Source organism: Marmota monax, unplaced genomic scaffold, assembly GCF_021218885.2.
Source record: "Marmota monax isolate L192 unplaced genomic scaffold, Marmota_monax_Labrador192_F-V1.1 WCK01_AAM20220418_F8-fsc00089, whole genome shotgun sequence".
NCBI classification, from domain to species: domain Eukaryota; kingdom Metazoa; phylum Chordata; class Mammalia; order Rodentia; family Sciuridae; genus Marmota; species Marmota monax.
Window position 1 is genome coordinate 2473636 of NW_026694744.1, and position 23506 is coordinate 2497141.

The 23506-nt window shown below is 37.0% G+C and overlaps 1 protein-coding gene across 2 annotated transcripts in view; it reads left to right on the plus strand.

Annotated features, from left to right (window-relative positions):
- Ace2 (angiotensin converting enzyme 2) overlaps positions 1-23506 on the plus strand; it is a 47620-nt gene that overhangs the window by 7748 nt on the left and 16366 nt on the right. For both annotated transcript variants that reach the window (XM_058572569.1, XM_046424343.2), the window contains exons 3-10: positions 3425-3583; positions 6179-6272; positions 6678-6821; positions 9173-9285; positions 11217-11322; positions 13638-13735; positions 17529-17698; positions 20749-20975. In XM_058572569.1, coding sequence (XP_058428552.1) covers positions 3425-3583; positions 6179-6272; positions 6678-6821; positions 9173-9285; positions 11217-11322; positions 13638-13735; positions 17529-17698; positions 20749-20975 — 1111 coding nt within the window. The remainder of the gene's footprint in view (positions 1-3424; positions 3584-6178; positions 6273-6677; positions 6822-9172; positions 9286-11216; positions 11323-13637; positions 13736-17528; positions 17699-20748; positions 20976-23506) is intronic.

The window sequence follows — 23506 nt, forward strand, 5'->3', positions numbered from 1 at the left end:
GGGGTATACTTAAAATGTAACCTGGGCAGCTTCATCTTTGAACCCGATGTGGCGTTGAGAGCCATATCTAGAAACTGGGCCAGAATATGGAACTCAAGGTTTTCTTCCAAGCTTGTTATGCTCCAAGGTACTAGATGAACAATGTGTGTCTTGTTCCCAAATGCTCGTGTATGGCTATGGAAAATTTTCCTCTTTTAGTTGCTTCTCTCCTGCCTTCCACAGAGATAGTGTGGAATGTCACCTATTTTATCTGTACTAGTTTCTCTCAAGTGTAGAATGTCACATATGTTATCTGTACTAGTTTCTCTCAAGCCCTGGATTTATGTAGACTAGTGTACTATGTTTCATTTTAACCATTATTCAGGTCCAAAAACTACATGTAGCTGTTGACCATTATCTAAACAATCTGAATAGTATGTATGAACTGACTTTCATTCTCTGTATTCCAGCCAATCTGTTTTATTTAGGCTCAAGAGCCTTAACGTGAGGATATAAAATATAAGTTGTAAATAATATTAAAAAGAATAGCTTGGGAAGGAACAGTATATCCTCAGAGACCAAAATGCAAGGCAATGTGAAGTAACTGTTTGGTGATATAAAGTATAACACTTGTAAAATAGTAGTGACAAATAAAATCAAATCAGAAAGCCTAAAAGTTCCCACATGCAATAAAATAAAAAATGCTGTAAGACTGAAGCATTTGGGGTAGTTGTTAGTTGTTTTCAAAAATGATCAGCAATAACATTATAATTTGCCATCAAAGTTTTACCAGAAATTTTACATAAGAAAAAATTATCCTGGACTGGATGAAGAAAGGTAGGGATTGATAAGACAGTTATCTGTAGACCAAATTCCTCTTTCCACAGTTCACTCCCTCCCACTCCTGCATGTTAGAGAGAAAACTAGAATGTGTCAAATACAATCCCTAAGACAGTGGTTCAGAGCATTAGCTTTGGAAGTAAATACACCTGGGTTGGTGCCCCGGTTCTTTCAATTACTAGCTGTGTGACCTAAGGTTGCTTACCTGCTCTATCTCATTTCCCTCATTTTAAAAATGGGGATGATGACAACTTCTTCAAAAAGTTGTCACATGTGAAGATTAACTGAGAAGCAGTTCCTGAGGGGTTGTGGGTATTCAATAAAGACAAAAAAATATTTTCTATTTTCACTGCCACTATTTTTCTTCATCTCTTGTTTGATCCATTATTGTGACTGTTGTGTACAATTCTCATCATGTCACATGCCTGTTTAAAGCTTCTCAGTGAATTCTTGATACTCACAGGATAAAAGTAAAATTCCTTGGCCTGGAAAGTGCAATCATGCCTGTAGTTCCGCCTGTGGGATCTGTACTAGTTACCTATTATATTAAAAGTTACCACAAGGTTAGTGGCTTAAAATAACCCACATGTATTCTACCACAGTTTCTGTGGGTGAGGAGTCCAGGCACAGTTTAGCTGGATCTTCTATTTCTAATTCTCATAAGTCTCATTCAAGGTGGCAGCTAGAGTTGGGGTCTCATCTGAGGCTTGAGGTGAGAGAGATCTACTTCCAAGCCAGTGTGGTTGATGTTAACATTCAGATCTTTGTATGCTGCTGAACTAAGGTTCTTGGTTTATTGCAGGATGTTAGTCAGAGGCCATCTTGGATTCCTTCCCATGTGGCCCTTTCCATAAGATAGCTTGTATTATGGCTTCTTGCTGCATCAAAGTCAACAAAGGAGACTTCTAGCAAGATAAAATTTATAATCTTTTGTGATACAAATATGTATATCCTGTCACCTTGCTGTACACGGATGGCTAGAAGAAAGTCACAGGTCTGTTCTTAAGAAAAGGGTGTGCCCACCAGAGGGAGGGATCATGGGAGCCATCTGTCTGCCACATGCAGGATTGAATGCTGGTAATTGATTGCCAGTTCCACTATTTCTCTAAGCCTAATGGAGACACGGTGGTTTTCTGTCTCACAGTTGTTAAAATCTTAAATGAAGCCAGGCACAGTGGTGCATGCCTGTAATCCCAGTGACTCGGGAGGTTGAGGCAGGAGGATGGCAAATTCAAAGCCAGCCTCAGCAACTTAACATGGCCCTATGTAACTTAGAGAGACCCTGTCTCAAAATAAAAGGGCTGGGGATGTGGCTCAGTGGTTAAGTGCCTCCTGGGTTCAGTTCCTGGTACCAAAAAATTAAATAAAAGCTCAAATGAGGTAAATGATTTGCAGAGGATTCTACACTCATCCAACTCATACATACTTTAAGGTTTGTCTTACATTCTACCTCCTCTATGAGGGCTTGGCTAAGTCTGATCACCCACATGAATTTTTTGTTTCTTATAACACAAATCGGGCCACTCATAGTTTATTCAGTATTATATACTCATGTTTCATAAATGAAACATTCATGATGTTTATCCATCTGATAAAATTAAAGCAACTTAAGAGCAAGGATTTTTTTTCTGTAAGTAATAAAGTAACATTTATTAAATATTTAGGATGTGTCAGGCATTCTGGTAATCATTTTATTAATTATTAATTCTTCTAATCCTTCCATCAACCCTTTGATAGAAGTCCTATTATTACTCTTATTTTGCAGATAAGGCAACTGGCTTGGAGATGCTAAGTAATTTGTCCAAGGTATATAGCTAGTCAGAGGTGTCTGACTCCAGGGATGAAGTTCTTCCCTACTTCATATGCTACTCTTTTGTATGGTCTAGGGCAGTATGATATACAAAGTAGTTGTTCATTTTAATCTTTGATACATGGAAATGAATTTATTTTGGAGGGAGAAGACTGCTAGAGAAGTCCACTTTCCTACTGATATTCAAGATGGATTGGGAGTAGGGGGCAAGTGTGTCCTGGCATCCTGCTTATTGATTTCTTTTGCTGGTAGAAAGTTTCCATGGCTACCAAATAGCCACATCCTATGAAGCCTTCTTTTGAGATCACAACTTAAGTTCAGAATCTTTGTGCTATGTCATAACACCTAGGAGCTTACTGTGATCTGGTTCTCATTCATTCCTCTTGGTTCCCATGGTCATGAGGGACTATATTCCCACTATGTCCACTCTGTGTTCTACTCAGTTCTCCTTTAAGAGCATTCATCCTTGAATCCTTAGCCAACTCACCCAGTCACTGAACTAAGGCCATAAATTCCAGGGCCTCACAGTGTGAATTATCTGTGAGAATTTACTTCCAGTTCTGGGGACAGGACCCTTGGGAAAACTAGGCACTGGGCCAGAAAGAGAGAGTGACCAAGAGTGGCCTGGTCACCCTTAACCTGACCTTGACCTTCAGCAAAGTAGAGGACTAAGCCACTCAGGAAATAGTATATGTTTCACCAGATGTTCTCTGGACTATATCTTCTGCTTTATCTATTTAATCTGTGCTCTTCCAACTTCAATTTTATTTTATTTTTTATTTTTTGCCATTTCAGAATGAGGCTGAGGCCAAATGGTCTGCCTTTTATGAAAAGCAGTCAAAGCTTGCTAAAGCTTATCCACTACAAGAAATTCAAAATTTCACACTCAAGCGTCAATTGCAGGCCCTTCAGCAGAGTGGGTCTTCAGCGCTCTCCGCCAATAAGAGGGAACAGGTATGTTTCGGAACATTTCAGTACTGCCCCCAAGAGTTGAAATGTTTAGGAAATATTAACATTAATGTCACCCATGGATGCTTCCTTCATCTGCAAAGATAGTAATGCTGACATTAGAAAGAGATTTGTACCTCGGTCAAGTGACTGTAATTTATTATACAAACTGGCATCTCTTGGAGGGTGAAAGACACTGGGTTCTGATATGGAAAGAAGTGAGTAGGAATGTATCACTCTGCACCCCGTGATCTACACCAACTAAGAAAGTCAAGGACTATATTAGATTGTTTTGTTTTTTGATAGCCAAATGCCATGGTTGCCTCATGTCAACCTCACTGTCAATGGAGTCTCCAAATCTCTTCCACCAATGTTGCTTTCAAATGGCACTCTAAAATTTTGTTTTCTTAGTTTGTCCAAATTTGAGAAAGCCTATATTCACCCCTGTTAAAATAACATCCCCCATTCCATTCCTCTAGCCAAGGAATTGGCAAAGTTTTTTTCTGTAAAGGAACAAATAGTAACTATTTTAGGTTTTGCAGGCCATATTGTTGGTGTCACAACTAGTCAGCTCTGCCATTGTAGCAGGAAGTCAGCCATAGCTAATACATAAATGAATGGATGTGGCTGTATTCCAACAAAACCTAACAAAAACAAGCAACAGACAGGACTTGGTCTGCAGACCATAGTTTGCAGACCCCTGTTATAACCTACTGAAATATTTTTATCTAAAATATTTAGTTATTTAACATCAAAGTCGTCTTTCTCAGTTACTTGTCCTTTGGAACGAGGACATTTTTATAAAAATAAAAATGCATGATAAGGACAAAGATAAAGCCATATGGTATTTGTTTCTACAAGTTGATATTTATTATTCTGCATTCTTTGGATCCAATTATCCCACGAGTTATCAATCCTCTTTATCTTATCCATTCCATGTTTCTCCATTGTTTTCACAAGGACACCATGAGAAATCTTGGCCTTTTAATTTAGGCAGCATACTCTAGCCTGGATGGGACCTGGACATTCTATTTTTAAAAGATCCCCAAATAATTTTAATAGGTAGCCAGAATTGAAAACTGCTTAAATGCAAGTAAGAGCTTGAAGTGTCTGGGAAGGAGGGAGACTCCAGGATGCATGTGTTCAGTGAAGAGAAGGAAGGGAGATTAAGGAAGCAGATAGAGAAAGAGACTCTGAGGAGTTTTGTGCCAAGGGAAAGAATCTAGGTTTATTGTCTTGGACTATGGGATTTGTGGAAGTTTCAAGCATGGTATCTAGTTAATGTTTTAGGATAATGACTCTGTAGCAGAGTAGAAAAAATAATGGAAGAGGGAACTAGAAAAAGGGGAAACAGGACCTTTAATACAGTGCTTCTTAAATCATATCTTCCCTTCCTCCCTCCTTCCCCAGTCCCACCCATCACTTCCCTTTCTTCCTTTATTTCCAATCCACAGCAAATCAATATTTGATTAAGTTCATTAATTACATACTTAGATACCATGGAAATTTCAAATCATTTAAAGCTTATAAACATGTACTCTCACAATTCCTGTGCCTACCACAGCATGGAAAAGATCTTTTGCTGCCTTGCACTGACCCAGAGGCATGCTTTGCATAGCACGCCTTTCTTCACATAATTATCATCACTTTCCTTGACCTACAGAACAAAGTTTGAATTTTTCACTATGGCATACATGGTCCCTCATGATCTGGCCCCTGCTTACCTCTGCCTTTCTCATCTCCTCCATTTTCCCCAGTGAACATCGGTGCTCCACTTTTATTCAACATCTTGCCACTCCTTGAAAATGCATTATCATTTCCAACCTCCTCCCATTTTTAGGCTCTTCTCTCTACTTCCCTTCTGTACCAGACTAACTCCTACTTCTGTGTGACACAGCTCTAATGTCTTATCCTCTTTGAAGTCGTTTGTGAGTCTCCAGGCTACATCCCTATTCTACCCTCTCATCAATACTGCCACATCACTTTTTGGTGACAGTTATTATAACACTTGTCATTCTGTTATGTAGTTATTGATTTCATGGCTGCCTCACTGTCTCATGACTCTGGGGTCTTTGAGGGCCTGTGACTTGTTTATTTCAGAATTGTCAAAGTGTAGGACATAGTAGAGACTCAATAAATGCTGAATAAAAGAAAAAATGCACATATTTTCCTATAAGTAATTGAGAAACATTGTTGGAGTTCTGGTAGATCTGTTCATTTCAATTACTCCACATACATTTATTATGTGTTTATAAGGCTATGTGCTAGTTGACAGTGAGGAAAATTAAATGTATTCCTCCCTTACATACAGGAAGAAATATGGAAAAGAAGTGAATCGCTGCATTCTGAGGGATCAAAAAGCCACATTAGGGGGCTGGGGTTGTGGCTCAGTGGTTGAGCACTCACCTAGCATGTGTGAGACCCTGGGTTCAATCCTCAGCACCGCATAAAAATAAGTAGATAAAATAAAGGTATTGTGTCCATCTACAACCAAAAAGTAAATATTAAAAAAAGCCACATGACCAAAAGGATATCTTTAAGTTAGCATTCTCTTTAGCACATTTTCCGTTTCCAATATTATTTATTATCTTTAATTTGCAGTTGAACACAATTCTAAATACGATGAGCACCATCTACAGTACTGGAAAAGTGTGTAACCCAAAAAAACCTCAAGAGTGCCTACTACTTGAGCCAGGTAGGCTATTAATTTTGAGTACTGATTGTGAAATTTACTTTTTTTTAATTCCAAATTTTAAAAATGACATTTCACTTTTCAGATGGGCAACTGAAAGGTGAGAAGATTACAGATTTGTGTTTCAGCATAGATGCTCTTTTAACTTCAAAAAAATCTCATTATAAATTCTATCACATTCAAGTAATTTGTCAAGTAAATTATTGCACTGGTTTATTTTTCTCTGTAAACACAATTTGGATCTATAGTAAGGGCAAGGAAGTGAATTAATCACAAGATTTCATTTAATAACTTTATGACCTTGATGTCTGCCAACTTTACTTTTAATTCTTTAAAATTCATATAATTGTTTACAAAAAAATTTTTACAAATGCATGTTTATTTTCCTTTGGGGCTTTGGGATAACAGGTTTGGATGGAATAATGGCAAACAGCACCGACTACAATGAGAGGCTCTGGGTTTGGGAAGGCTGGAGGTCTGAGGTTGGCAAGCAGCTGAGGCCATTATATGAAAAGTACGTGGTCCTGAAAAATGAGATGGCAAGAGCAAACAGTAAGTTTATTGGACTTAGAGTTCCTGGAGATCTCTGGGACCATGGGACTATTTCTCATTCATTATTAAGCCTGACCTTGGATATTAAGATGTCTCTAAATTAATAATCATTTGCTAAACAATTCATGTTACCTGTTTCAACAGGAAACTACTGGGGCATATAAAAAGGTGCATTGAAACTCTAAGGTTTAAACAGCTCAGGAATGAGATTCAACTACAAGATCTCAAAGGAATTAATTGTCCAGAAATTATTAATTATAAGTTATTCAAGGAAGTCTCAGTCCCCCAAGGGGACTGAAGGAGGGAATCAGGGGATTGAGTTAGTATCCTATTTCTTAGACAGAATTAGAAACAGTGACATTATCCCTTATATAAACCCTCATCTGGCCATAGTTCATTTTCAAAACTCATTTACAGGGGCTGGGGTTGTTGCTCAATGGTAGAGCGCTTTCCGAACACGTGTGAGGCACTAGGTTTGATTCTCAGCACCACATAAAAGTAAATAAAATAAAGGCATTGTGTCCATCTACAACTAAAAAAAAATTTTAGAAACTCATTTACATATCTACCTCTGGGTGATGGCTCAGAAAGAAACAAAAAATCAGGTTAAGCTGGAAACCCTTTATTTTTTTCCATTGTAATTATAACTTGAATCAAGTAGTCATAAAAATATTAACTTGGGAAAGAATTTCCATATCTCATAACTTATTCTTCTACCTTTATAATGAGCTGAAGTCATGGTGTTATGAATAACTTTATGCTTTCATAATTCACTGCCCTCTGGGGTTGAGTAAGAATTTTTTTCATTTATTGTTATTAGTTTCTTCCACAGCCTTAGGCAAACTGAAGACAGTAGCTTATCATCAATTTTATTATAATATCATGCATATCCTTCTATCCAAATTATTTCTTTCCTCATCTTCCTGATCATCCATTGCCAATGTGTGTGTAAAAATAAAAATGATTAAAATACATTTGCAAACTTTATTAGCTAATACCCTAATACCAGCTTGTTTTTCCTGATGGTTAGATACTAAATGAAGCACAGAGAGATGTGCTATGTATACATATAATTTGCAAACAAACACAGGCCCACTGTTACAGTGTCTAAGATGGGTTATATCATATCTGAAAATCTAAGGTCCTGAACAAAATGAAAATAAAAAGATTTAGAGATTCAATCATATGTTTTAAAGCTAATAATATAAACTGACATATGGAGTAAAGACCCAGGGCTGGGAAAGTAGAAGTGTGTTTCTGTCCCTTACCAGCTATATGACCTTAGCCTAGTGGTTTAATTGTTCTAGGCATAGGCTGTTGGTGACAATGTAGATTGGTGTAGCCATTATAGAAAACAGTGTGAAGGTTCCTAAAGAAAATTTAAAAAGAACTACTGTATGTGACCTAGCAATCCCTCTTCTTCGTATATACTTAGAGGAAATGAAATCACCACCTCAAACAGATATCTGCACTCCCATGTTCATTGTACATTATTTATAATAGTCAAGAAATGGGAACAACAGAGGTACCAATTAACAGACAAATGGATAAGAAACTGTGGAACAAATGTATAATAGAATGTTATTCAGCTTTAAAAAAAGGGAAACTCTACCATTTGCTACAACATGGATGGACCTGGAGGACGTTATGCTAAATGAAATAAACTTGACAGAAGAAGAAGAATACTTCATGGTTTCACTTATGTGTGGAACCAAAAAAACTTTTTTAAAAAAGGTCAAATATACAGAGAAAGACAATAAAATCATGGCTACTAGGGATGGGATAGGAGGAAATGGGGATATGTAGGTCAAAGGATACAAAGTAGCAGGATATAATGAGTTTAGAGATCTAACGTACATGAGGACTGCAGTTAATGTAGTTTCCTATATTCAGAATTTTTGCTAAATGAGTAGATTATAGCTGCTCTTGCTATGGGAGGAAAGATGCAACATGATAGATATATTAATTTGTTTCACTATCATAAACATTTTAATATGTGTCTGTGTCTCATAACATCATGTGTATACCTTAAATATACACAATACAATTTATTTCAGAAGTAAGCACAGGCTGTTCATCTGTGTAGTGAGGGCTCTAATAATGACAATCTCCTATAGTTTTGTGTTTATTAATAAGATAATACATTTAAACTGCTGACACAGAACAAGTGCTTAACAGAATTAGCTAATGTTGTTATTCATTTATATTCCTTTGAGTTGATGTTTGGAAGGACAATAAAAATGTGATAAACCTTTAAATTTCTTTTAACTTCCTTGCAAGCTAATCTTTGCAAACTCCATTTTCTCTCTTTTCTTTCACTTATGTTCTCTTGTTTTGCTTTTGAAAACCAGATTATGAAGACTATGGGGATTATTGGAGAGGAGATTATGAAGCAGAAGGAGCAGATGGTTATGGCTATAACCACAACCAGTTGATTGAAGATGTGGAACGTACATTTGCAGAGGTAACTGAGGAACCGGAGCACACTGGAAGTGGGAAAATCTCCAAAGGCATTCTGGGTTGTTTTTAACATACTGGGCAGCCATTCCCAGGCCGACTAGAATTATGGAATATTAGAGCTTGAAAAGATTTTTGAATGATAGGGCAGCCCCTTCACATGATCAGAGTTGCTCTGCTTAACTCCTCCTTTCACTCACTGATTAGTAGTTGCCAATAGACAGATTCTAAGAAGGAATAATCTTTTAGATTATAAAGAATGGCTTTTGTGAGCTATTTGTGGCTGGCAATGTCTTCCTTTATTAGTAGAACCATAAGGTTTTCTCCTTTCTGAGGAACAATTGATATTATTATTTCATTAGCCTTTGACTAAGGTAGTTTTTCCCATATTTTATTAGTATATTATAGCTGTATATAATGGTGGGATTTGTTGTTACATATTTGTATATGCACACAATATAACAATATAATTTGACCAATATCATTCCCTAGTATTTCACCTTTCCCTCCCCTTGACTAAAGAAGTTTTTATAGGGAAGAGAGTACTATAAGTAGAAGTGTCCTATGGACACTTCTCACTATGCCCCTCTTTCATTTTGACCTCCCATGCCTCCCCTTTATCTCTACACCTTCAAACTTCTGATGTGAATCTATTGTCACAACCATAGTTGGGCAGAACTGTCAAAAATGGAAGTAAGCCAGACATGGTGGTGCACACTTGTAATACCAGCCACTCCGTAGGCTGAGGCAGGAGGATCGTAAGTTCAAGCCAGCCTCAGCAAAAGAGGGTCTCAGTGAGATCCTGTCTCTAAATAAAATACAAAATAGGGCTGGGGTCGTGGCTCAGTGGTCGAGTGCCCCTGAGTTCAATCCCTGGTACCAAAAATAAAATAAATAATCCCCCCCCAAAAAAAATTGCACAAGTGACTAAAGTGAGTAAGAAGTTATTGGGTAAATGCAAACTAGAATCATGATGAAAATCTACTGTACATTCACCAGAATGGCTATGGCAATAAAAGATTGACAATACCAGTGGAGACTACTAGCAGAAATGTAAAATGGTAGTCACTTTGGAAAAAAGTTTGACAATTTCTTAAAAAGTTATATGTACACTTACCATAATATTTAGATATTCCAATCTTAGCTGTCTATATGAGATAAATGAAATACACATATCCAAGAAAGACATACACAAATGTTCATGGCAGCATTAGTCATAATAGCACCAAACCGGAAATAAGCAAGTCATGTTTTAACTGGTGAATGGATAGACTGACTCTAATATTTTCACACTATGCAATACTACTCAGTAATAAAATGGAAAGAACTATTGATACACACAACGATATGGATGAACCTAAACATCGTTCTCTGCAAAGGGAGCCAGACACAAAAGATCACGTATGATTTTGTCTATATAAAATTTCCAAAATAGGCAGAAGTATAGAGACTGAAATAATTTCCATGATTACTGGGATCTGGAGATGAGAGTGAGATTGGCTGCTAATAGGCACAAGAAAATTTGGGGGGAATGGAAGTATTACAAAACTGGATGGTGGTAATGGTTTCTCAGCAGTTTTAATTTATTAAAACTTATGAAACTGTAGACTTAAAGTGGGTGAATTTTATGATATGTAAATTATACCTCAATTTAAAAATGAAAGAAGTAGATAACATCTTTAAAAAATATTTTTGGGGTATCTGCTATCTTTCTGAGATCTGCCTTCTTCCAGGTGTTTTTATTGATTTATGTGATAAGGCTAGTCATCATCAATACCTATAAAGAGGGAATGCTTTGAAACTCTCTGGAATATTGGAGAGGAAAAGAAATCATTTAGGAAATTCTGCTTATATAAAGAAGCTCTTGTTTCTAGTGTTGGGTATTGGAAATTTGATTTGGCTACTCTGGGTCTTAAACTTTCTTCCTGGGCTTTTCAGATTAAACCATTATATGAACATCTTCATGCTTATGTGAGAGCAAAGTTGATGAATACTTACCCTTCCTATATCAGTCCAACTGGATGCCTTCCTGCTCATTTGCTTGGTAAGAAACCTCAGGAGTCTTTTGTGTTCTTTGTCAGTTATTTATTTCTACAAACAAAATTGTCTTTTGGAGTGAGATCCAACATAAAAGTTTTGAAAAATTCTGTACTTGTAGGAACATTATAGAGATCAAATTTTAAAGGCACTTTCTTTAACAGAAGGCTCAGTTTAAATCATTCTTTCTTACATTACTATTTTTATACATAATAATTATGTTGGCTATAATCCAAAGGATAAAGGAGTTATTTAAGATAAGTAGAAAAGAATTCCAGGTTAAAATGAGAGTGGAGGGGCTGGGATTATGGCTCAGTGGGAGAGTGCTCGCCTAGCACACGTGGGGCCCTGGGTTCAGTCCTCAACACCACATAAAAATAAATAAATAAAACAAAGGTATTGTGTCCAACTACAATTTAAAAAATAAATTTTTTAAAAAAATTAAAAAATAAAATGAGAGTAGAAATGAGGAAAATAATTTTCAGTATTCAATTTGGTTGAATTAGCTTTTAGGTGAACTTTGGGATTTTTATATTATATTGTCAGAGAAAGAAAATCTTGTTAGGCTAGAAATGGGAGGGGTGAGAGAAAGGCTTTCTACAATTAAGGTATGTCCTGGAAAGCTTCATGAGTTCATTCCAGATAACACCATTTAGTCTTGATGCAAAGTACTGGGTTTGGACTCATATGAGTAATGAATGAAGAAGAGTGACCATCCTCTTCTCCACCCCAAGGAGCCAAGGCCGAATAAGATAGAAATATTTGAAAATTTCATGCCAGGCCTACATAACATCCCTTCTATAGTCAAGTTTCTAGAAGTTAATTTTCCTCCACAGTGAAATCTCATAGCAAGAGAGAATATGGACAAAGGACCCATGGAGATTTTAACCCTAAAGTAATACAGAAATCTTTTCTACAATGTTCTTGACAATCATTATTCAGTAATTTAATATTTGATTAAATTCATCTGGTGTGATGGGGCTCTTTCTGCCTTCCAAAGTAGAATAACTTATTGCTACATGGCACCAGTTATAAGAAAGTTCTAACTTATATGGAATTGTATCAACAGTTCTCTAATGCCTTCCGTTAATCATTACTATTTCCATGCTATGAGTTTACCCAGAATATGTCAATTCCTATTTTACAAGATGACCTTCCAGATAGATGTAAACAACCACCATATAAGACACAGCATAGTACCTGGCACAAGAGTATGTATTCAATACATTTTAATGGCTGTCATGTTATCGTCAATTATATACTGTTTTCTTTTTTTCAAGTTAAATATCCTACACAAATTTTCAACCATTCCTTAAAATTCCACTTCTATATTCATCCTCCTTTGGATGAGCTATACTTTGTACATCCCCCTCTTCAATTGGCATGCTCAGAATCAAACAGTTACTTCAGATCAGGTCTTATTGATGTAGAAAAAAAATTAGTATGAGGACTATCTTTATTCTAGATACTCTAACTCTATCAGTTTAACTGACAGCCTTATTTGTGTTTTAGAAGCCATCCCATAGTGCTTATTGGGTCTTTTACTGTGAAATGTGATTCATCATGATATCACATGTATATTTCTATGGTGAAAAAGTTTTCCTTTAAAACTTTTATCTCTACTAATTTCTTTTTAAAAATAAAATAAAAATAAAGATGAATCCACTGGAGTACTCTTCATGTAGTTGTGTTGCCCCATATCTTTGGTGGCAGGATTCTGCTTGCTGTTAGATTGATGACATTTTTCTGGATCCATTTCCCCTTTTAGTGTCTCTGACCTTGGAATCCAGCCTCACATTGTTGGGGAAGCTTGAAAAGTCACCCACTATAGTAATAAAAATGAAATTTGGTTACTGCTTAAGAAGTTTTTGAATGGTGATCTTATATGATCTTATTTTAATCCAATACCAGGCATTATTGATAGTTTAATTTGTATTATTTTGTCCCATGAATGATAGATTATAAAAATCTCTTTCTAATCTATAGTAACTATAATGTTCCATATATTTAATAAATTATGCATTTGAGTAATAGTTTCAGATAGGGGAAACTGGGATGATTCCCTAACAAGTTTTGCCTGACCACATAGTCTCCTGCCATTTTAGTCTTTTAGAGGAGGTAGAAGAAGGAAATGTTGCAAGTCTAAAATAGAGAAAGAAAAAAGTGAAAAACTGGTAGTGAAAGGGAAGCACAGAAACGATATTGTTTAAAACTAATATAATATATGGCTTACTTACAAATCTAACCTCATGCACTATGTAAAATCAGGTCTATATTTCTGCTGTCGTTGTCATATATTAATGTATTCTTTTTTAACAACAGGTGATATGTGGGGTAGATTTTGGACAAATCTATACTCTTTGACAGTTCCCTTTCCAGAGAAACCAAATATAGATGTTACTGATGCAATGATAAAACAGGTAAGAAGAAGAGGCTTTAACTTCATTTCCTTTGATCTAAATTCTCTACTTCATTTCTTTTTATGCCATCCTTTCTGTTCTTATCTTTTGTATGTGAAATTTTATAACTCAAAAATTGAAACTAGTTTAAACTTATTTTATTATGTATCTATATTTTCATGGAAAAGTTGTTCATAATATCAGTGACCTCAAGTAGCTTAAATTACAGATATGATATTGACCTTGTTGAGAGGTATGCAAAATGAAGATGACTTGAATTTTCCTCTAAGCAGTAAGATGTACAAATTACTAACTGCCTGACATCACTCATTCCAAAGTTAGTCATTGCTAAGTAATCAATCATCTCTATGAATAATAAAAAAGCCCAAGAATATAATTAGAAGATTTTTGCATATTTAGAAATCATCATTAAAAATATTACAACAATCCCTTAACTCATCCTTTTTGTTATTAGCATACATTAATTTTACAAATTAATGGGTTTCTCTGTGACATTTCCATATATTCATATACTATGCCTTGATTATGTCTACCCTCCCTGTGACTTCTCTTGCTTTCCCCCCTCCCTTCTCTCCCTGGTCATCTACCTATTCCCCAATAGTCGCTCTTCTACTTTCAGGTCATCTTTTTTCCTTAGTTTGCATATATGAGAGAAAATATGGGATATGAGAGAAAACAAGTGGTACTTGTCTTCCTAAGTCTGGCTTTTTTTCTTAACATAATGATCTCCATTTCTACCCATTTTCCTGGAAATGACATGATTTCATTCTTCTTTATGGCTGAATCATAAGCCATTGTGTTACATACCATGTTTTCTTTATCCATTCACCTGTTGGTGTGCACCTAGGCTGGTTCCATAAGTTGGCTGTTGTAAATAGTGCCCCAATAACTATGGGCATTCAGGTATCTCTTCTATAAGCTAACTTCATTTCCTTCAGATATATATCTAGGAGTGGTATAGCTGGATCGTATGATAGTTCTACTTTTATTTTTTTTGAAGGAGCTTCCATATGGAAGGGAGTGAGTGTACTAATTTACATTTCTACCCATGGTGAATTAGGGTTCCTTTTTTTCATATTATCTCCAGCACTTGTTACTTATTTATGTATTTTGTTAATGGCCATTCTGACTAGAGTGAAACGGAATATCAATGTAGTTTTGATTTGCATTTCCCTGATGGCTAAAGATATTGAGCATATATAACATGATCCAATTGTGGGGTTTCTAAAAATTTATTTATTCTAATTTGTTACACATGATCGCAGAATGCAGTTCATTTCATATTGCACATATAAAGCTCAGTTTTCCAAGTCACTGATTGTACACAAAGTAGAGTCACACCATTTGTGTCTTCATACATGTACTTAGGGTAATGATGTCTAATTCATTCCACTGTCTTTCCTACCCTCATTCCTCTTCCTTTCCCCTTCCTCCCCTTTGCCCTATCTAAAGTTCCTCCATTTCACCTATGTTTCCTACTATCACCATTATGAGTCAGCATCCTCTTATCAAAGAGAACATTCAGCCTTTGTTATTTGGGTATTGGCTTGCTTCACTTAGCATTTTATTCTCCACCTCCATCCATTTACCTGCAAATGCCATGATTTTATTCTCTTTTAATGCTGAGTAATGTTCCATTGTGTGTATTTATATCCCATTTTCTTTATCCATTCATCTACTGAAGGGCATCTGGTTTGGTTCCACAGTTCAGCTATTGTAAATTGTGCTGCTATAAACATTGATGTGGCTGTGTCCCTATAGTATGCTGTTTTTAAGTCCTTTGAGTATAGACCAAGGAGTGGGATAGCTGGGTCAAAATGGTGGTTCCATTCCAAGTTTTCCAAGGAATCTCCATACTGCTTTTCAGAGTGGTTACACCAATTTGCAGTCCCACCAGCAATGTATGAGTGTGTCTTTCCCCCCACATCCTCGTCAACACTTATTGTTGTTTGTATTCTTGATAGCTGCCATTCTGACTCCAGTTGTGTTTTAATGTGTATGTGTCTATACCACAACAAACCCCACCAATTTATATAATTAATATACACAAAAGAAGACATTTAAATGGTCAACAGTATTTGAAAAAAATGCTCAATATCACTAATCATCAGGAAAAAATGCAAATCAAAACCACAGTGAGGGGCTGGGGTTGTGGCTCAGTGGTAGAGTACTTGCCTAGCATGTGTGAGGCACTGGGTTTGATTCTCAGCACCACATATAAATAAATAAATATTAAAGGTCCATTGACAACTAAAAAACTTTTTTAAAAAACACAATGAGATATTGCCTTTCTGTAACAATAATGGTTAAGATTGAAAAAACTAACAAGTGCTAGAAAAGATGTGAAGCAAAGGGAACCCTTGTACACTATTATTGGGAATGCAAATTAGTAGAGTCGTTATGGAAAATAATACATTTCCTCAAAAAATTAAATATGATCCAGCAATCCCACTACTGGGGGTATGTTAAAAAGAAATTAAGTCAGAGACATCTTCATTCCCTGAGTTATTGAAGCACTATTCTCATGAACTCAGAAATGGAAGCAACTTAAATATCTATGAAGTGATGGATGGATAAAGAAAATGTGGTATATATACACAGTGGAGTACTTACATAGCCATAAAAACGAATTCCTGTCACCTGCGACAAGATGGATGGAATTGAAGATCATTATGTTAAGTGAAATAAGCCAGACACAGAAAGACAGGTACGAGAGTAGAATGGTAGTTTGCAGAGGCCAGAGAGAGTATTGGGAACTAAGTTAGAGTTAGGTAGGAGTAAGAAGTTCTGGCGTGCAATAGCACAGTAGAGTGAGTATAAATAAGATAATGTACTGTATATTTTTAAAAGCTACAGGAAAAGACTTCCAATATTTTCACTATAAATAAATGATGTTCAAGGAGACAGATACATTTAACTTTATTTGAACATTATACAATGTATACTTGTGTTGAAACATTGTAAAACCCCAGAAATATGTAGTTTTTATGTATCAGTTAGAATTAATTCAAATTTTAAAAGAATGACATACTCATCAATACCAATTTCCTGATACTAAGCCTTTAAATGTGAATTTAAAAAAAACCCAGAGTCTTATATTCTGTTTCTTATTCCCAGGTTTGACATAGGAGAAAAACTAAACTTGACCGTGTGTTTAAGATTGGAGGAAGTTATCTGTGTTATTAAAATGATTTATGAGCTGGTTGTCAGTTACCCACTTAGCCTGCCTGATGTGGGCCTTATCTCCTAAGCTAAGACTTGGTCATCTCCTGGGACATTAATCTGAAGAAGAGTTTGCTTTGTGGCAGATGTCTGTGGCTCTCTCTCTGCAGTTCCAAAACATTTTGATGGTTGTTTCCACTTTTTTCCCTATTAAAAATACACTCAGCTGAGCGTGATGGCACATGCCTGTAATCCCAGCAGCCGGGGAGGCTGAGGCAGGAGGATCGCGAGTTCAAAGCCAGCCTCAGCAAAAGCTAGGCACTAAACAACTCAGTGAGACCCTGTCTTCAAAATAGGGGTTAGGTATGTGGCTCAGTAGTCCAATGCCCCTGAGATCAATCCCTAGTACCCACCCCCACAAAAATAAGTGCAATGTAAATTCTTTGATCTAATTTCCAAAGTTAGTTCACGAGAGACATAATTACTGAAACAGGGTATAGCCATTCTGGAAGCTGTTCATACATGTTGCCAAAGTTCCTTTTAGAAAGATTATTGTCAATGTACATATCTAACAGAAAGGATGCTGTTCTTTTAATGCTGAGATTAAATACTGTTCTTTTTTTCGCCCTAGAACTGGAATGCGGTGAGGATCTTCAAAGAGGCTGAGAAGTTCTTTGTATCTGTTGGCCTTCCTAATATGACTCAAGGATTCTGGGAAAACTCCATGTTAACTGAGCCAACAGATGGCCGGAAAGTGGTCTGCCACCCTACAGCTTGGGATCTACAGAAGGGTGACTTCAGGTAGTTGGATTAATACTTATAGCCCAGATACTAAATGGAAAATGATGAAGGCAGAGATTCCTTCTTTGCTTTTCTGAGCACAGAAAATACTTTTAAATAACTCTTTGAACTAAGATCGGGAGTCCACGAGAGCACATCTGGGTTTTGAAGATTACCAGCAGGTGCTAACTTGAACTTTAGATGATCTGCCTCATTTGAAATATTATACCCCTATTAGAGTTGCATGGTCATGAGGATGAAGAAGTTTTGTGCTGAGATTTATGGAGAGGAGATGTCAATCAGATATTGATCTTTCCCTCTGTGTTTTGCTTTCGAAATAGGATGAGTGAATAACAAGCTAGGATAAAAAGGAGAAAGTGTTATGTGCCCTTAGAGGGACAGAGGGAATGCTTTGTGGGGAACTGGGAGAGAACTTGCCACACCTGGAATAGGACAGAAGATCGAAGAGGGCTTTGTGGGCAGCATTGGAATTGGGTCTGGAAAGCAAGAAGGCTTTGGACAGTTGGGAGGAGATCAGCAGGATTAGATGCAGAGAGGCAGGACCCGGAGTGTATACCAGGGTCAACAAGTTAGGCAAGAATAACAAATATGTGAAGGGGAGTCTCTGTGATGTGGCAGGATGAGCACAGGCTTTGGAATCCTAGGTGTGACACTTAATGACTAGGTAACCTTGGACAAGGAATTTAACCTTCTTAGGTTTCAATCTCTTTATCTATGAAGCAGATTAGTAATCCAAGTTTGCTGGTTGTGAGTGTCTTAGGCTGGGTTTACCAGCTTGCAATGAAGATTCTTATACAAGTGTACCCAGGCAAAGGGGAGCACGGGAAACAGGCTGGAACAGGGGAAGGAAGGAAGAAAGAATAAGATCTGTGGTGGAGACTTGGCCTCAGCCTGATCCTATGAACCTCTTCAGAGCCTAATTTGAACTAACATTGGTCATGCCTGAAGACAAGGAAGCTGGCCACTTGTACACTCTATTAGTCAGTCTTTGGCTGTAGTCTGCCCCAAGTGTGGAAAGACATAACCTCCTGGTTGAGGCACCTCTCATTTAGCCAAACCAGTGAAGAAGAAAGCCATTTTGGGCCCTTATTAACACTGACTCAGACAGCTGGGGGAAGGTAATCTATCTAGTAGAGCAGACCTGGGAAGGGCCCAGGCCTACCAGTGCTCAGTGGAGTAGGAACTGGCAGTCCTTTCCTGAAGAGGGCCAGATAGTAAAGAGTGTGGGCTTTGAAAGTCTGTATTGTAACTACTCAACTTTGCCTTTGTGGCATGAAAGCAGCCACAGGCTATCCATAAACAAATGGTCATGACTGAGTTCCAGTTAAATTTGATTTATAAAAACAGGCAGCAGGCTATGGAATACCAACCCCAATACTAGAGGGAGGCTTAAAAGTGAGAAAATACATGTAAGTTTCCTAGCACAGAATCTTACCTACAATAGACAATAAATATATAAGAGCTATTATAATTGTTAAAACAAGTCAAAACAGCAGATTGGAATAATATTGGGTGTATAAAGGAGGCCGAGTTAATTCTTGAGTATTGAAGAGTCCTTAAAGGGTATTTATGGGGGTAGTGTGACATGATCAGAGTAGTTGGAAAATTAATTTAGAAATCTACTGAAATATGACCCCTACACCCACCTGAATGAAAATGCTTTTGTCAAGTTGAAAAGAACCACAACCTAATTGCCAAATGCAGTCCTTATTTCATGGGGTCACAGCACCATTACAGTACTTACCAGTTGTCTTTTATTTTTTATTGTTTTAGTTTTGTTTGTTCCTGTTACCATAGAATAACCTAGCCTGATAGTTCTCAAAGTATGTTCCCTGGACTAGCAGTATCTGCTTCACTTGGGAATGTGCTAGAAATGCAAATTCTCAGGATGTATCCTGGGATTACTGAAGAAACTCCAGGGTGGGGCTTAGTACTTTGAGTTTAAACAAATCTTCAAGGGATTCTCAAACACACTCAAGTTGAGAACCAGTGCCTTGCAGGTACGGACTGATACAGCCATCTCAAGAGTAGGAGGAATGAGAAGTCATGGAGAAAATCATTATAGTAAACTTAAAAAATCTGAGTAAGACATTAATTAGTGAGTCCGATGTCATTTTGAAGGGAGGGCACCTGGGATTGAACTCAGGGGCTCTTAACCACAGAAGCACATCCTCAGCCCTTTTAAAATATTTTATTTGGAGACAGGGTTTGCTAAGTTGCTTAGTTCCTCACTAAGTTGCTGACGCTGGCTTTTGAACTATGATCCTCCTGCCTCAGCTTCCAGAACCCCTGGGATTACAGGCATGCAACACCACACCCAGCCAATGGCATTTTTTTAATTGACCTCTGCACTGTCATCCTATTCCAGACTCCTTTGGCCTCTCTAATTACACTTTCTCCATCTTCCCTGAGGCTTCTCCCAAGGCTTTGGCTCTTCTTTCCATTCTATTCTTGCTGTATGAGCCATCAATCATATCCTCTCCATGAGTTACATATTAATGATCCTCAAGTCTCAATTTCCAGCCCTTTCTACTGCTTCTCTATCTATACTGGCTATAGTGAAAGGCTTGTAATATCCTGAATATCATATTTTTTTCTCAAGCCCTTATCACTGAACACATCCAGGAATATCAGTCTCCCTGCCATCTACTTGGCAAGCTCCTGCACATTGATTGAGGTAAAAATTGCTCATCGTATTCTTAGTTATGCCCTCCTTGGTGCTTCTAGTAGACTGTGCTATATTCATTCACTGTAATGCCCAAGGTCATGTCTATTGCTAACTTATAGAGTATTTTCCTCAGAGTTTTGACAGCGAAGGGCTCTGGATGTCTCTGTTCCTATCAGTATGTGAGTGGGAGAACAGGAGTTAGCCCCACCCATCACTTTATATTGAGCAACAAGTATATAAGGACATAAGAGATAGATACACAAAATTCAATGGTGAATAAATCTTGTACAGAATTCATGCTACCAAAACTTCATACAACTCTACTATAATGATTAAATGAAATTCAGTGACATTCATTTTACTCTTGCCTATTTTTATACAGAATCAAGATGTGCACAAAAGTGACAATGGACAACTTCCTGACAGCTCATCATGAGATGGGACACATCCAGTATAACATGGCATATGCCATGCAACCTTACCTGCTAAGAAATGGAGCTAATGAAGGGTTCCATGAAGCTGTTGGGGAAATCATGTCACTGTCTGCAACTACACCTAAGCATCTGAAATCCATTGGTCTTTTGCCATCTGATTTTCGTGAAGACAATGGTATGTTTTTTTTTTCATTGTTTGTTTTGGGGCTCATTAGTGTGATGTGCATAAAAGTATTAACATGTCTAGGAAATATTTGCTTTTGCCACATAAAGTGTATTTGTGGGTAATTGGGAATCGCTACTGGTAAAAAAAAATTTTTTTTGAAGTATATATCAGAACATGCCAATATGTGGTTTTGTATTTTTGGACAAGGAATAAGAGAGGTAACTGATTGAATGATCTTATAACCCTAAAAATATCTACTAGAAACTCAGTGAGTTTTTAAAAATTTTTTTAGTTGTTGATTGACCTTTATTATTTGTTTATATGTGGTGCTGAGAATCAAACCCAGTTCCTCACACATGCTAGGCAAACACTCTACCAACTGAGCCACAACCCCAGTCCCTCAGTGAGTTTTTTTAAAGATGCTGAAAGAGTCTCACAGAATTAAGAAATAGCTTGTCCCAGGCCATCCAGCTAATTAGTATCAGGCTTCTGAATATATACTGTGATTGTAGGTAGAAACTTCTCACAATGTTAGCACTGGAATAGATTCTAAAAACTATTTTACAGAGGAGGAAACTGAAGAAATGAAAGGGAAAATACCTCAAGGTCAAAAAGCAATGCAGTGGACTGGGATTGTGGCTCAGTGGTAGAGTGCTTGCCTCACATGTGTGAGGTACTGGGTTCAACTCTCAGCACCACATACAAATAAATAACTAAAATAAATAAATGGATAAAGGTATTGTGTCCATCTATAACTAAAAAACTATTTTTTAAAAGCAATGTAGTGGCAGATCCAGAACTAGACCCCTAATATGAAGCCTTTCCCATAATAGTATGCAAAGTATAGCTTGAAATTTGGGAGTTCTTAAAGGATAGGGGATGGAATCAAAATTTGAAGGGCCTGAAACATTTTGTTCATCCAGTGGAAGCATACTTTTTCCTGCAACATCTGATGCTTAAAGAGTCAGACCCAGGTTATCTGTCAACATGTTTGCCTGAGGCAGCCCACTTGACCTGAGGCTGCCAGTTTCTCTTTGAATGTCTTGGACATGACTGAACACAACACATACTCAGGAGATCCAGATTCTTTAGAGACGACGCCATCACTTTTGATTCTTCCTTGTAAAAAAAAGACAATAAGAGCCTATTACCTACTCCTCTTCCGTGTATTTTCCTCCATGAATTTTAACAGTTTATGACACAACAATTAGCTCTGCTGGCTAGAATATTTGGTCAATGAGGTCAAGGTCATGAGCTCCATCCTTGTGTGGGCAATTCACTTCGCCTTGACCTCTGCCTCCAGGTCCTTGGTGATCTCATGAGGACCTGGGAGTAGGCCAGTATAAAATTGTCATCATGAAAAACTCAGTGGAGTATTATGTAGAACAGTTGTGTCAGCATCCAATAAAGAAAGCAACAAAGGAAAGAAAGTTCATGGCAACTATGCCTGATTCCCAATTTTAAAATATCATTCGCTTAAGTCAATGAACACACAAATATGTGTTTTATCATTTAATATTCCTTGAAGGTAGGCAAAAATGATGGTATCACTATGTTTCTTAAGATAATATCAGACATGGTTAAATTACTGGTTTAAAAAACTCTTGCTCCTTTTCTTAGCTCTGACCTTGATTTATGAATGATACTAAATAAATTCATTCATCCCTTCTCTCCTTGTAAAAGCATTTTAAATTCTTGGTAAGGAAGAATCAGAATATTTAGATTACATTGCATTTTTTGTATATCCAGTGGATGGTGCCTTCTAGGAGGGCTCTATTTATTTATTTATGTATATTTTTATTACATTTATTTTAATATAAAAATTATACATAATAATGGGGTAACCTATGATGTTCCAATACACATGGGCATCGTTTAATGTTTAAATTAGAGTAAACATATCTATGTTCTCAAATAGTTTTCATTTCTTTATAATGGAAACTTTCAAAAATCCTTTCTTCTAGCCTTTTTTGGTTTTTTCTTTTTTCAGTGCTGGGGCCTCATGCATGTCAGGCAAGTGCTCTACCACAGAGCTAACCCCAGCATCTTGTAGCTTTTGAATTGTACAGTACATTGTTATCTATAGTCAATCTATTGTGCAACATCATGCTATTCCCCCCATTCCTGATTTACTAGCTTTTCACCACATGTTTAGTGTTTGCTTATTTACCACGGACTCAAAGAGGGCATTATGTAGCAGACACTGGACAAGGAATACAGTGTAGAATGAGACATTAACAGTCACTGTCTTCATGGAGCTTTCAAGAACAAATAGTATGCCTGAGAAGGTAGATGAAATAGCCCTAATTATCTATGATAAGGAGTATTTAAGGGAGGTGACTGAAACTAATAAAAAAATAAGGATTAGGATTAACATGTGGATTTTTTTGGGTGGAAGGGTACTGGGGATTGAACTGAGGGGTACTCGACCACTAAGCCACATCCCCAGCCCTATTTTGTATTTTATTTAGAGACAGGGTCTCACTGAGTTGCTTAGCGCCTCACTGTTGCTAAGACTGGCTTTGAACTCGCAATCCTCC